General features: G+C 30.2%; 1 protein-coding gene across 1 annotated transcript; it reads right to left on the reverse strand.

Moving 5' to 3' along the window:
• Nucleotides 1-11,153: 11,153 nt before the first annotated feature.
• On the reverse strand, nt 11,154-13,149 carry LOC132738833 (cytoglobin-2-like). Its single transcript, XM_060726438.1, has 3 exons — nt 12,669-13,149; nt 11,580-11,805; nt 11,154-11,315 (listed from the first exon to the last, which is right to left on the reverse strand). Exons 1-3 carry the CDS (start codon nt 12,842-12,844, stop codon nt 11,154-11,156), a joined length of 564 nt encoding a protein of 187 aa, XP_060582421.1. The 5' UTR covers nt 12,845-13,149.
• Between the last annotated feature and the right edge of the window lie 1,500 nt (nt 13,150-14,649).

The following is a 14,649-nucleotide window of genomic DNA, read 5'->3' on the forward strand; positions in this document are numbered from 1 at the left end:
AAACCGTTATATATCTATCACATTTTGTTATGTATGAAAATGTTATTATGTCCTTTCTCTTGAACCATTTTATCAATTATACGTTTTTGTCTTTCCATCTAAATCATTGAAATGCAATTTCACTTTGTTGAGAGCAAAATTGTTTCTCCGTGCTTTCATTAACAAATCCATTTGCTGTAATTTTTTTATCAATTAAACAAAATATAAAATTTACTGTGATGCATTTGCGCAATCATTCCATTGTTTTAATGATTTTTTTTGCATATTTAAAGCGATTGATTATGAGATTTGTGTCTAGTGTTAATATCTAAAACCCCATGAATGTCGAAAAGTTTTTATATGTGTATCAAGTTACATGTAACCTATGTTCTTTATTTGATATTGCAGAAAGACACATAAATAATGGCATTTGTAGCAAACATTTGTTGCTTATTTCACGATAATATAAGGAAACAATAGAAGTCTGAGATATTTCATATTTTATTTACATAAACAAGGTTTTTGTATCTTTGCAACTAACATACATACTGAGTAAAAGTTGAATTCATTTAGAACAAGCCCATGTTTAAAGAACATTATAGGTACACTATTAACGTATAACGTACAATAGACAAAAAGGGTCATTTCAAAATCAATTTTGCAAAGTGTATTAAGTATAATTCATAGCATATAAATGGGATGACTTTTCAGGTAAATATAATGACGAACATGCAATAGGGAACTTCGGTGGCTATTTGAAAGTAAAAGTATACTTATCAGAGGAAAAAATGTTGTATACAAGTCTAACTTAGATAGATACATAAATGTATTATCTAATTTTGTCACAAGCGTTGTTTTTCTAAGAGACAATGAGCAGCCTTACACTTAAGTTCATTAGTTACTTCCTAAACACATTTAGAGAAATAATGTAACTTCAAAGAGACAAAAAGGAAATTGGTTTGACATGAAATGTAGTTAAACCTCTCTAACAGCTCAATTATTTTAAAATAACAAATATAAAATGGAAATTAGTTTCACACATGCAAGCAGTACTATATCACATGCCCTGATTAAGCTTATGGAAGAAAAACAATCTGTGCATGTGTGTAAGTGTGTTAGGTGCAATAAATTAGAAGGTTAAAACGATTGAACAGGTTTTTATTTGACGTTTATTTAACACAGGCTCAATTTGCATCCGCGGCGTCAGTGATGCGACAACTATGCTGAAAAAATACCTCAATCATGCGACAAGCAATATCCATCATAACTAACAATATCCCCGTGTTGCGATTGGTCATGATGTGGTCAAATGCAAGGCAATTTAATCACCCTTTTACTTTTTGTTTATATACAATGCTTATTCCTTGCATTTCAACATTTTAGTTTTGACAAGCGAAATACATACTTTAATACTGTCCACCAGTTTTTTCTGTATTCGATGAAGTTATTTGATATTTTGACCTTTTATTCAAAACTATCAAAGAATATGTCTGTGTTTCAAACTTATATCAGTCTGAACATAACGGACTTATTTTCTGAAATTCAACGTCTTAAATGTACATGATGTATATTTGACACTGAAATAATAAATCTCAAATAGATGTTTCTATGCAATATTTAGAAATACTACATTTTTGAAGAAATTGTAATCAAGAAAATAAGTGAATCATTGCAACTTTAGTTGTGATAACAATGTGAACATGACACGATATGATATGTTTGAAATAAAGTTCATTTCTAGTAAACAGCTATCATATCTTTATAATAATTGCTTGATGTCATAACATCGACGACTTTAATGTAAATTTTTGTCTTCTTAGAAATGAACGTTTGGCCAAATATATAATATTATTGTGAAATGCTATTCGTCCCAATTTCGTCCGCTTTTCTCACGTTAAAGCACAATTAGGGTTGACATATATCACGCGAACGTTTAAATTTACTAATTATATGCTTATTTCTAATATTTGTATATTTGTTATCATCATAAGATCAGACCTTGGATGAAATTGTCATTATATTATCCGGAATGTCTAAACATACACTAATTAACCGAAATAAAAAAATCTAGATAAAAACCTCTCAGGATGCCAGATTCGATGATTGGATCGGAAAACATATCACGGAGAACGTATTGAAAAATACAAAATCTAATTCATACCTGTCTGTCATTTAAGATTGTTTTCAAATCTGGTCGAACTTTCAAATGCTCATTTAGTTACATACTTTTTGTTGTAATTTACCATAACTATCTTTATTGTTTCTGTACATTTATTTCATGGTCATGTAATTGGTTTTAAAGTAATATTGACTAAATTCTGTTTTATATCAAGTATTTTACTAACTTGAAATTTGCACATTTTGTTAGGTGTATCTACAGAAACTATGTGTTATGAATAATAACTGACGATTTCCGATTATGATTTTAGTTTTATACGTACATTTCCTGCAAATTGCAAAGCTAAATGATATGCCAATGAAATTCAAATAAGGACAGTGAAATTTAAGTTGTTTGACCGGTTTAAAAATAATGCTTTCATTACATTCCTATTCAGCTTTTTAAACATGACTTAACAGCTATTTACTTTCTTTAATAAAGATATGTGACTCCTGATGAAATTGCAAAATTAAAAAAAATACAAACCATATACAAAGGTTATAATGTTCAATTTAGATACATTGCAAGGTGAATACCCATTTAAACACATTTTATATAACATAAGAAGAGTCATTTAAGACTTCCTTGTAAGTTTATTCAGTTTTTTCAATGAGTACAAGTATTTGACGCATTGTACGAATGCTATAATGTACTTATAATTCCACAATATGTTAGGCAATACGCCTAAAACACACTATTTTAAAATCTATTACTAAGATGCTATTTCGAGTGGAATTTTAAAATGTGTTTTTTTTGTTCAACACAATATCAAAGTAAATGGAATTCTCACCATCTATTAGACAACTGTAGAGTAACGGGTGTTGATTTAATTAGAATTTGTTTTTAAATGACATTATGCCCATCGAAGGTTCTATTATCAGTGAACAGGCAACAATCTAAATAACTTGACATCTTTTAAAATATACTATATATTAAACTCAACAGCAAAACATGAGCATAATGTCAATTTAAATCATAGTAAATTGTGTATTTTACTGTTTCTGAAAATACTACTACAATTAAGAAATTATAAAGATTATAAAGAAACATCTACTACTTTCATTCAACACTTATTCTTATCATTATAACAGTTCTTTCTAAGATTCGTATTAATTGGTGTTTCCCCACCACCACCCCCTACAAATGATGACGAACACAAAATTACAATTACGTTGACAAGTTGCATTTGTTTATGTAGTATTACGCTAGTTTTCTCGAGACGTTTTGTATGATTTCAAAACATCTTCCCGTTTAAAATAGGTGCAACTTTTGACTAGTCATATTACTCATTAAGTTCAACGTGTGATGTTTGTACCTTTTTGTACATGACTACAGATGGCTAAAATCATCTTACTTATTTAGGGATCCATTTGTGAAGTTTTGTATAACCGGAGGCGGATAAAAGGTTAATATAGGCAATTCATAATTTGTCTCATTTTAATAACAAAATCGAAAACATCGTTAGTGGGCAACAAAAATATAAATAATTGTAAGGATAAAGATAAACAGAAAAGTTTTCTCTTTTTTGTAATGAAAAACAGAGAAGACAAATAAGATAGATTACACAAAAAACACCATTGTAAAGGAAAATGTTATCTTAATGTCTTTAAACTCCCTTGTGGTTTGTGTCATTTCTGTTGTTAACATTGCACCCTGGTTACCTAGAGCGAAAAGCGTAATAATTTTTCACTTCAAGTGATGTCTCATATTCAGACTCAGTCATATCGATTCTGTATTTTTGTCACCAATTTACGTGTTTTCTTGTCGTTTTCGACGGATCTTCACATTTAAAGAAATATCTTACATTTGTCCAGTACTAAAGACCCATTATGTCTCAGAAATGTTATCATTTTTATTTTTCCAAAAAAAAAAAAAAACCAGTCCTTTTTTGGTAAATTGTTATAGTTTCCAAAATCATTCTCACTTGTGTTGTACATGAACTATCCTTTGCATCTTTATTTTTGTTGGCAATCGATGTAATTAGAGTGAACTAGTAGTTTGTATGGAGGTCAAATAACTACTTTGTTACATTTTGGTACTTTTACAACACAAAGCTTTATGTTCAAAGCTACAATTACAAACATCTAACATGCTCTTAATCCATTATTTTAACATTATTAAAAACATGCTTGATACTTCTAAAAAATAAAAAATAAAATATATTGATTTCTGAGTCATAATGTGCATTTAAGTATCTAATATTTGGTTGATGTTCCGAAATGTGGCATCACTTGATGTTATGCATCAATGGGATACTTTTTATATTATATCGGCAATAGTCTATTTGTAAAAAGGCATCCAATAAAATTTGTGGCCCTAACTTTGATACAAAATTACTGTAACACAATCAAGCAGCAAGCCGATCACGTACACAATATATAGTTGACGAACATCTGTTTATGTATATTTTTTTTTAATTTCTGTCCAAGGTAAATTTTTAAAAAAAAACTTGAATAAAATGTGTATAATACATAGTGACATAATGTACATGCATATAGTGGTATGAAAAACAAGATATTTGAGAAACAAATCAGATGTTTATGAAAAATTAATGAGAACTAGGTAAATTAATGATACAAAATATCATGAAACGTGTTTTATTTATCCGTCTGTGCTTTGTGCCATGTCCTGGTTTTGTACGGTGTCCTGCTGGGCTCTTTGCAGGTAGTCCCGTGTTGTTGGGTCGTGTGGGGGATGCACTCAGTGAATGTCACCCTTTCTTTTTGATCTTTTTTTCATGTTTTATATTAGAAGCCTATATTCAGGGGACTTTTAGATAAGAATATAATTACCTGTCGATGTCTAAAATAAATTACAAAAATAATTGGTAATGGTTATATCAGAAAAGTAAGTATTAGAACATTAAAGATCCTAAAACACAATTAATTATGGTTTTATATCATAAATATGATGCTCAAATTAAGATTTATCAATTTTGTGAGTTCCAAAAAGCAATATTTATAAAGATATTAGCGAAATTAACATTTATGTAAATAAGGGGAGGTAATAAAAATTCATTTTCTATAAAGTATTTTTAGTCAAATTTTTCAAAAAGAAATGAATGCATTTATTTTAATGATTACATATAATATGTACAAATATTTGCAGTACATATTTTAGATATTCTTCGATGTTTGAAAATTATTTTATAAGTATAATTATATACATATTTATGATTTCACTGAAGTGTGGTATACAACCTCAATTAAAACATTCAGGATCTTAAAGCTGTTGCTCTTTTTGGTGCAGATTTGTTGTATATAAATGAGTAAAACTTATCAATTTTACCTGTGTATAAAACAAGGTTTATCAATTATATTTGTAAATTGATCTAACTGACAGGATAACGGTTGTACATTGCTGAGAGCAGGAAATTGATTCTGCGTTTGTTAATTAACACATCTCTTTTGCCGTGATTTTTTTTATCAATTAAACTAAATGCAAAATGTACTGTCTTGCATTTGTGCAATATTTTTATTGATTTAAAATTACAGCTCATGATACTTAAAGTTGACGAAATGATTTTCAGAAGAAAACATACATGTACATCATTCGAGTACAAGACACGTATAAACTGTATAAAATTTTTTTGGAAAAAGCAATGATTTTAATTATCAGATTTTCCAAAAAATAATAATAGAATTATTTCATAAGGTAAAAAACTCCTTGTGTAAAGACGTCTGCGAATGCTTCTTAATTACAGATTTGACCACTGACATACGTCAATATACCACAGGCACGAGTATCGGACCTGGGAAGAAAGTATGACCACATTGATAAAAACCCCTCTTTGTTAATCTTAAATATGTAAAAAGTGAAATATTAGCCCCTTCAAAATATACTATAAGTTAAGGGAAGGCCAGAAACTCCATATTCGAGTCTTCGAGCAAGGGGTCCATTTCCCGGAACGTTGTGGAAACAATTGTCCAGATAATTAAAAAAAAAACGTTTATCACTATTTTACGTTTGTATTAAGCTTCCATTTGAGACCAATCCAAAGTCTCTAGCTTTTCCCGTTCATGAAATATATATCAGCAAACGAGTGCATGCTTGCTAAAACTCCCAGGTAGACACAAAAGTGGCACAACTAAATACATTAAATGGGACCATTCACAACCGTCAATAGCATTTTTTTCGTTACACGCGAAATTCGAGTTTAAAACATCTACACGGTCTTTCTATTGCTTTCTACGCCATTAGACAATGAGAAAATGAGCATGTCACTTTAACTAAACAATGTCCTATTAAGCAGAATGTCAGACCACATAATGCCACTTGTTCGTGCTGCTGCACGCAGGAAATTAACAGTCCGCGGTTAAATTGAGACATCTTCCCTTCATGTTGCCATCCAGTGTATCGTATGAAGTCCAAATGATATCAAATTGAAAGAACCGAAAATATATTTCAGTCAAATATTTTAGATAAATACGAACATTATGTTTACTATCTATCTAAAGTGTGACATAAAACACTGAAAATACTGGGTTTAATGTTTCATTTCGTGGTCATAACGAATCATATTATAATGTTAATTCAATATAATGCAATAACTATATCAATACAATACAATAAAGTTCAATGCAATACAATACAATAACCATGTCATTTAAGAACAATAACCATGTAAAAACAATACAATAACCATAGGAGTACAACACAGGTTCATATGAATACTACACAGTTTCTTTGTTTGAATTAACATATTTAATAAATATAATTATCAGATCATTCAGAGATGGTTTCTAGTGTTACTGTTAAAGACAACAATATTATCATGCTATCAATGACGAATGCCTGAAAAATCTCAATAATATTGTTGAAGCTATATTTTCATTTTTTTTATCATTTAATTTAGCAGTTTGAAACAACTTACTTATGCTTCATTACTAGTCCCGGAAGTGGCTATGATTTGGTGTTAATATAAAAAAGTATTGGTATGTTTAGCTAATGTTTGGCTCTTAAAATTACGCGACTTTTACTATGACCGTCTTCCCCGTCAAATGATCTGTTTGATTTAAATCATATCGAGTGCCACATGCAGAGCACAATTTCTGATACATTCGCAAACAAATAAGTTGTTCGGTCCAATTAATTTTGTAAATGATCCTGCAAGGCTTTAGGAGTATGACATCTTAAGCAAATCATAAATTTTATCGCTGTTATGAACGTTTGCAGTGCATTCAATATTCTCTAGTATACACTGTTATCTTTGCTTGCAGATGCAGGAGTAAAGTCAATGTTTAGATTGAGAAAATTTGACATTTATGTACTTGGTAAAATGCATGACAGAAATAATATCAAATGACAAATTCAAGAATCTTTAATATTTGTAATCAATGGGGACTATAAACATTTATCGTACAATAACGTCAGACAGCAGACTTTCCGGTGTCATTTTCGACTTTGATTAATTATCTACAGGATAACAAAATGGTCCATGGATTGTTATTGTACAACAAAAAGTCTCAATATAACAGAAACAAGTTAGTCATGTATAACAAGTTGTTATGCGTAGTTTTCATCGTAGCTGTGTTATACATATTCAGTGTTCTATGGATATAAGAGCTTATTATATGCAGTTTAAAGCTAACAAAAAAATGAATAGTTCGTGGTGTACCAATCCGTTTTTACTAATGAACGAATTATATATACTTTGTACGTCAATCGCAAATAACGGAGCCAAACAACTGTAACAGTTTTGTCACTTCGTACACAAAAAAGTGATATCAAGACATAAGAAACTGTGGTATCTTTGTTGTTTGTTTTAAACTTAAAGCAAATAAATCAACATTCCAAACTGCAATAACTATATAAGAAACTAAACTTTGTTTATCAACATCAAAAAAATAACCCTTAAAACCAACTGCTTTTGCTCTTTAAGGGAACGTTTTCGGTAAGCCCACGGGGTTTTAAGCGTGGGGACTATTTTTCCAACTTTGGGTTTCAGTCTGGGGTTCGGGGATCCCTTTTTTTTTTCCTTTTAGCAGGAATTTTAAAACTGCCATTGTTAGGGGGTTTTGGTCTAGAGTGGGAAATTCGAGAGTGTTTTCGAATAAAAAGCTATATTTTCCCAACCTATCGGGATTTAAAAAGCAATTCTTTAAAAAACTAAACCATTAAGCTGTGTTTTATATTTAAATACAAAAAAACTTGGGCAAATCAAACGTAAGGGAATCGGGAATGTGTTAGACAGGCCGAGAAAGCAAGGGGTTGTTTTTACAAAAAAACCGCACCCCAAAACGAAAAAAAGCATATAACTTAAATGAAAAAGTTAATTTTTGGGCATTTACAAAGTGTTAAACAACACCAACATGTAAATGCCCATACTTAGAAAACCTATCTTACGTAAATTTTATAACAAATAACAAACTTATAACTGCATATTTTAATACACTTTTGAATTTACAAAAACATTGCATCAAGTTCTATACAACATCAACTTTAAACTATAATTTAGCCATACAACAGCTCGTTACACCGCTTTCGCGCTGTAAGAGATTTTATGCAATTTTGTACAATCAAAAGCAATTGCGTCTGTTGGAGGCTAATGCAATGTCTTATGCTAGCAATATTTCCTTGACAATGTTTGACAGGAAATGCTTGCTTGTTTGCACATTTTACAAATTGCTTTAACGGGTTAGTGTAAATTTTATCATTTGATACAACGTTAATGATGTAATCTAATAGATTCTAGTGTTGTCTCCTTTAATGGCACCAGTCAGGAAAACCAAAATTTAACACATGCAATCATCTCTATTGTATCGTGATTCAGATAGTTCTTATATATTGTAAACTCAAAGATATTTAAATATATTTTATGCTAATTAACCTAGAATTCTGTATCAAATATTGCTATTTGATACATTGATATCTAAGAATCACAACGTAAAAAATACACGACAAAACTGGACAGCAAAAATATGGTTGGAAATAAATTCATAGAAATGTGTGAATTAAATGTATAAAAATCGACTAAAGTACAATTTAGAGAATCTTTTTTTTTGGCGTTATTTAGTGCGCTCAACTATGGCAAAAATTAAATACCCATGAAAAAACCTGATATACAGTACTATAAACGCACATTTTACACAAGTTAAGATATTAATCAAATTTCCCTGCAATATACATCATGTGAATAAGAATAAAAACTGATCTGTGAACTATTAAAGGTTCATATTTGATCTTATTTTTAATCATACATCTAACATATACGTATTTGTTGATTGAAAAGTCGCATGAATAGTCTGATCCATTACACACCATCAGATTAATCATAGTGACAACTGAAATATCAAAAAAATGCAAATAACCATTATTATACTTAGGCATGAAATCAGATCAAAATACCTCTGGCTTATTTATGCTTCCTTTGAGACGACAAAATATTATGAAATGTAAGGATTGTCATGGAAATAAATGAAACAGAACTCAAACGTAAAGTAGCAGTTTAACAAAGTGATTTACGAGTTGGATTAGTAATTCATGTGGTTCAAGCCCCGTCAGAGCAAGAAACTTTTTTTTTTGCTTAAAACTGGTTGGTTCGAGGAGACGGTTCGAGAATGTTTCAATAATCTTTCAACGTAATTGAACTAAAATAAAATCGTTTAAACTAGAGGTTAAAATTTATAAAGAACCATTGAAAAGTATACTTCAAAGTAGATTTAACAAGCCGTTTATTTTCTTGAGCAAAATTTCCTTTCTTGGTACTAGTAAGTTTTTAGAAACCGTATCGAGAGTGTATCAATAAGCTCTCAACATCATTGAATTAAAATAAATTCGTATCAACGGTGAGTTTAAAAATTTATATAAAATCATTGAAGAACATACTTTTACTTAAATTTGAACGAGGCGAGACAATTGCCAAGAAACGATTAATGATATTGGAATTTATTATTAAAAGCCGTGATTTTTATTTGTCAAATAAAACTTATACATTTATTGTATAAGTACTTCCATTCAGCTTACAAAATGCGATTTAATAAACTGACTAATGCTGTCATTTCTTCACAAACTGAAAGATATATAAAGCATATAAAACACTTTGTGGACTTTATTTCACTAATTTGTTTGCTAAATTACTTAAAAACATAGTTTGTGTGTCTAACTAAAGTATATTCACTTCCTGAGATGAACTTGTATTAAATCAGATTACAAATTTTTGTTTTATTTCCTATGTATTGGCTTAGCTATATGTGGCACACGCTTCGAACATTTCATTCTCTATTGACTTTTGTGCAATTTATTTGCTGACAAATGGAGGAAAACATGAAACATAAGAATTTAATTTACATCAAATATCAAAAATTCAAAATGTGACACATATCTCTCATGAATCAAGTTACCAGTAATGCAAATTTTTTCTGTATGTTTTTGAAATACAATTTGAATATCGTATTTGTCATAGCAACGAATGATCTTTCAACGAAATTCAATACTTCAGAATCGGGAGTCATATATCAGTTTTCAAATTATTTGTTTAGAGGAGATATATTTTCATATTTCTAAATGTAATTGTAATTCTTAAGCTTATTGAAACATAAATGAAATGAATAGCTATTTCCATTAAACACTGCTGGCTTTTCTGAGGAAAATGTTCTAGACTAAAGGTACTACACGCAAACTTTGGAATCAGCCCTTATAAATAGGAAAATATTTAAATTTTCATTGAGTTGAAATGCCAATAAATTTGATTGTCTGCAAACAAAGTAAAAGCAATTCAAAGAAAAACAAAGGAACTATATATCTAAAGCTATATGTTTATATCAGTTGACAGAAAGTAGAATAGTGCCGCATTGTGATCAGATGTAAAGACACATACAAGATATTTTCAAACAAAATACATAATTTTAACTGAAAGGATTATTCACTGACATATTGAAAATGCATTAATAGATCATTCACTTGTCTTGATTGTCACATATTTGCTGTACAAAATTTTAATACTGAAATGATGATAAAATTGTCAATCTCATTTTCTAGGTGATCGTTTGAATGCATACATTTTATATGTTACGATTCAAACGATGTAATGTCTTTGATTGTGGTTTGTCTCATTATATCCTTCTTTCATATGATACAAGATAACAGCGAACATAGTTTTCCACGCGTCCTCTAAATCATCACACCAATCATCCTCGATATGGGGTTTGATTGCATTCAAGAAATGTGGCAAAATGACCTGAAATACAACCCAAATGAAGAATTAGTTTGTGATATTTAGCAACATTTTGATACGAAAAAAAGAAAAAAAAACATATAGAAATATAACATAATGATACATTTATATACATATCAAAATGACCGGTGCCTTCCTTGAAGTGGATGGGTTTGTTTAATCTCTATCATGAAGACACAAATATCTTGATTTGGCTAAGCCTTCAAGGGCATTGAATAAAAAAAAAGTTAAACTGACAATTCATAAGCCTCAACATGCAAATATTACCTGCAAATAATCAGGAGGCACTTTATATACTTTGTGGTGTTCTCCCACCTCCCTGAGCATCTGTTTTAAACTGGAAGGCTCGTTAAGTCGTGTAATCACTTTGTCAATTGTAGCCATTACCCGAAGTGCATGTTGACGGAGAAGACCGGCGCGTCGTAATTCGTCGAGGTCTCTCCCCTTGAACTTTGAAAATACTTCCAATAGCTCTGGCCTGCTTTCAAACATACTAAAAGTTGAAATTTTTAGAACTGCCATATTGGTTGCCAATTGAAACAAGACATATCAATTAGATATGAACTGCGTTAAAATATTCTATCTTTATAAAAGCAACCGTTGATTTTATTGAATTAAGATAACTTTGTATATCTCCAATGAAGTTCAAAGGCATAAAACACAAAAGGTCTAACATGGATTACCTGGGAATTTGTTTACAAAAATGTTCGTGACGGTTAATATATACATAATTAAATTGAAATTTGTCTTTTGTTGATTTGAGTTAAAAACATTGGAACACCTCTTAGTTTCGGGTCAACCGTTGATTAAGACGCACATCAGCCTATACCCAAATTTCGAACAAAATATTTTTGTGTTCCGTCCTTAAAAAACCTTAGCAGAATACTTTTTTTAAATTTTCAAGAACGGGACAAGAAAAATATTAAAAACGAAATGAATAAGTATACTACAGTCAGTATTAGAGTGCCATTTCTGTATAAGATTGGAAAATGTGGCGCATTTAATCATTTCCATTTTATACTTATGAATATTCTTTTTTTTCGGATCCTTCACAAAAATCACCATTTTATTCAAAGATAGATAAAAAATAGTGATGTATTTTAATTTTGACTGAATACGGCATTTCATATTTTACATTTTCAAAATGTAAGAATCTAAGTACACAAAATTATGATTCATTTCTAAAAATAACTGTGTCTTAAGGAATTCAATGAAGAATTTGATTTTTTGCGCTGCCAAACAAGATATGGATTTTAAAGTTCAAGAGATCTTAAGTACGGTTAGAAATATTTGCATATTTTGTCTGATTATAAATTATTATATTGAATTGTTGATTGTTCTTTAAGTCATACTAACCCAACATATGTTATAACTCCAATATTTGCCACATGACATTTTAAAATTTGCCAATTATTCCGAATAACTGCTTTCTGAGCATCTGTCAAATTTGGCGGAGAATCAAAACTGTCACATTTATGACCAATTTTAGAATGTTTTCTCCTCCAAATCTTTTCACATGTACATCCCATCATAAAGTGTTAATTTGATGTCACAACAAACAATTAATATTCAAACTACGCGTAGATCTTATGATTAATCTTCAATAACCATTTCCAACACTATAAATTTCTTTATCAACACATATTTTCAATTGAAAGAATTATTATCCGTTTATATTTCTGAGGCACTTAGTTGAATAGAAAAGATAGAATTTCAAATTTTAAAGAAAATAGTTTTCTCTTTTATCTTGAATAACAAAAAGAAATACTTTAACTTGATTCAAGTTTGTAGCCACTAAAACACAATAAACATTTAATATAGAATTCTGACGCTCCTTTAAGTACAGTCCGACCCCGGTTATTCGACAACCCTTTATTCGAATACCCGGCATTATCCGAAGTAGATCGGCGGTCCCGTTTTTATCTCTATATAAAACAATATAAATACGAGCGTATTATTCGAAATGCATTATCCGAATACCTCCTATTTTTCGAAGTAAAATTTCGGTCCCGATTATACAATTATGAAAGAATTTCACACCTATTATTCGAAGCCAGCCTAATTGGCGCAGATCCACTCGCTGACCAGTCGACTTGTGAAAAATATCCACAGTCATGCGTGTAATGAGACAATCATGATAATAACTTTTTGTGTGTTCTTTAATCAACTTTAATTACCGAAAATGAAAAGCTATGCACCGTGTCCGATTTTGTTGAAGATGACAGCAATTATTTTTTATACAATCCGTATATGTGAATTTGTCAAAACATGCAAAACATTTTTTTCATTAATTGCAACCCTACATGAGACCCTTAATTTTTCGTAATCGAAAACACCAGAGTTTAGCTGTAAATACCGTAGTGACGACACGGCCATTATCAAGGCTTTGCGCGAAACGAAACGATGCCATAATGTAAAATAAAATGTAAGTATTTATGTCTTCAATGTCAATACAATAATTTTTACGCATCTTTTCTTAAATATTTATTTTTCTCAATTGATTACAGGAAGCAAGTGTGTTGTAAACGGTAGTTTTGCGATGATTTGTCAAAGTGGAGTAGTTTTCGTCTATTACAATATTTCGATTTCGATTATTCGAACCCGTCGATTATTCGAAGTAAATATTCAGTCCCAGGCACTTCGAATAAACGGGGTTGGACTGTATTGTTGTTCCGTTCAGCTATGCTCCTGGATACTGTTTACAACAATGACTTTGCTTGCTTTTAAGAAAGCATAGCGAGAAGCATTATTGGATTTTTTTCGCAATCTCCCCATATTACTGAGGTTTTGAAATGGTAACCAGAAAATGTCTTTTATCTGTCACATTTGAAATCCAGCAAAATCAGTAGAATACTTAAGGCAAATATTTGTCTTTATTATTTGTTACATTTAATAGTAAATAGCCGTAAGAGGGAAATTGAGAAACAAGTAAGGACACGAGACATGAAGTGGCAACATTTGTTAAACAGTTAAAACACTTGTTTCTTTTTTGTCTTTGGTCAATATTACTACTTACTAAAAAATGTTTTTGAGAGTGCATGTTATATAACATACGTTTACTTTGATTTTTTATGTAGACTAAATTACTTATAAACCCAAGCAAAAGTACACACACAATAGGGTTTACATAATTTGAAGATGACACTTGGTAAACTTGTTAATTCATTTAAATTTTATTATGTCTATTCCATCAAATATTATATACACCATGGATTGTTAATTGATGCACGCTTTATCGCAAATAGAAGCAACGGATGGATCTAATATGATAAAAGTGTCAATAAAATTAATGTTATAAAACAACACACATACTCACAGTATATGTCACAATTGTCTT

Source organism: Ruditapes philippinarum, unplaced genomic scaffold, assembly GCF_026571515.1.
Source record: "Ruditapes philippinarum isolate M1 unplaced genomic scaffold, ASM2657151v2 ctg7786_1_1_1_1, whole genome shotgun sequence".
NCBI lineage: Eukaryota > Metazoa > Mollusca > Bivalvia > Venerida > Veneridae > Ruditapes > Ruditapes philippinarum.

Bases quoted from the DNA above. Each gene is read 5' to 3' on its own strand.
- LOC132738833 (XM_060726438.1), bottom strand. From the start codon at position 12,844: ATGATGGGATGTACATGTGAAAAGATTTGGAGGAGAAAACATTCTAAA. The intron at 11,806-12,668 runs GTTAGTATGACT...TTCAACTTTTAG, and splicing joins GGAGTTATAACATATGTTGG to TATGTTTGAAAGCAGGCCAG. The intron at 11,316-11,579 runs GTAATATTTGCA...GTTGTATTTCAG, and splicing joins TGCCTCCTGATTATTTGCAG to GTCATTTTGCCACATTTCTT.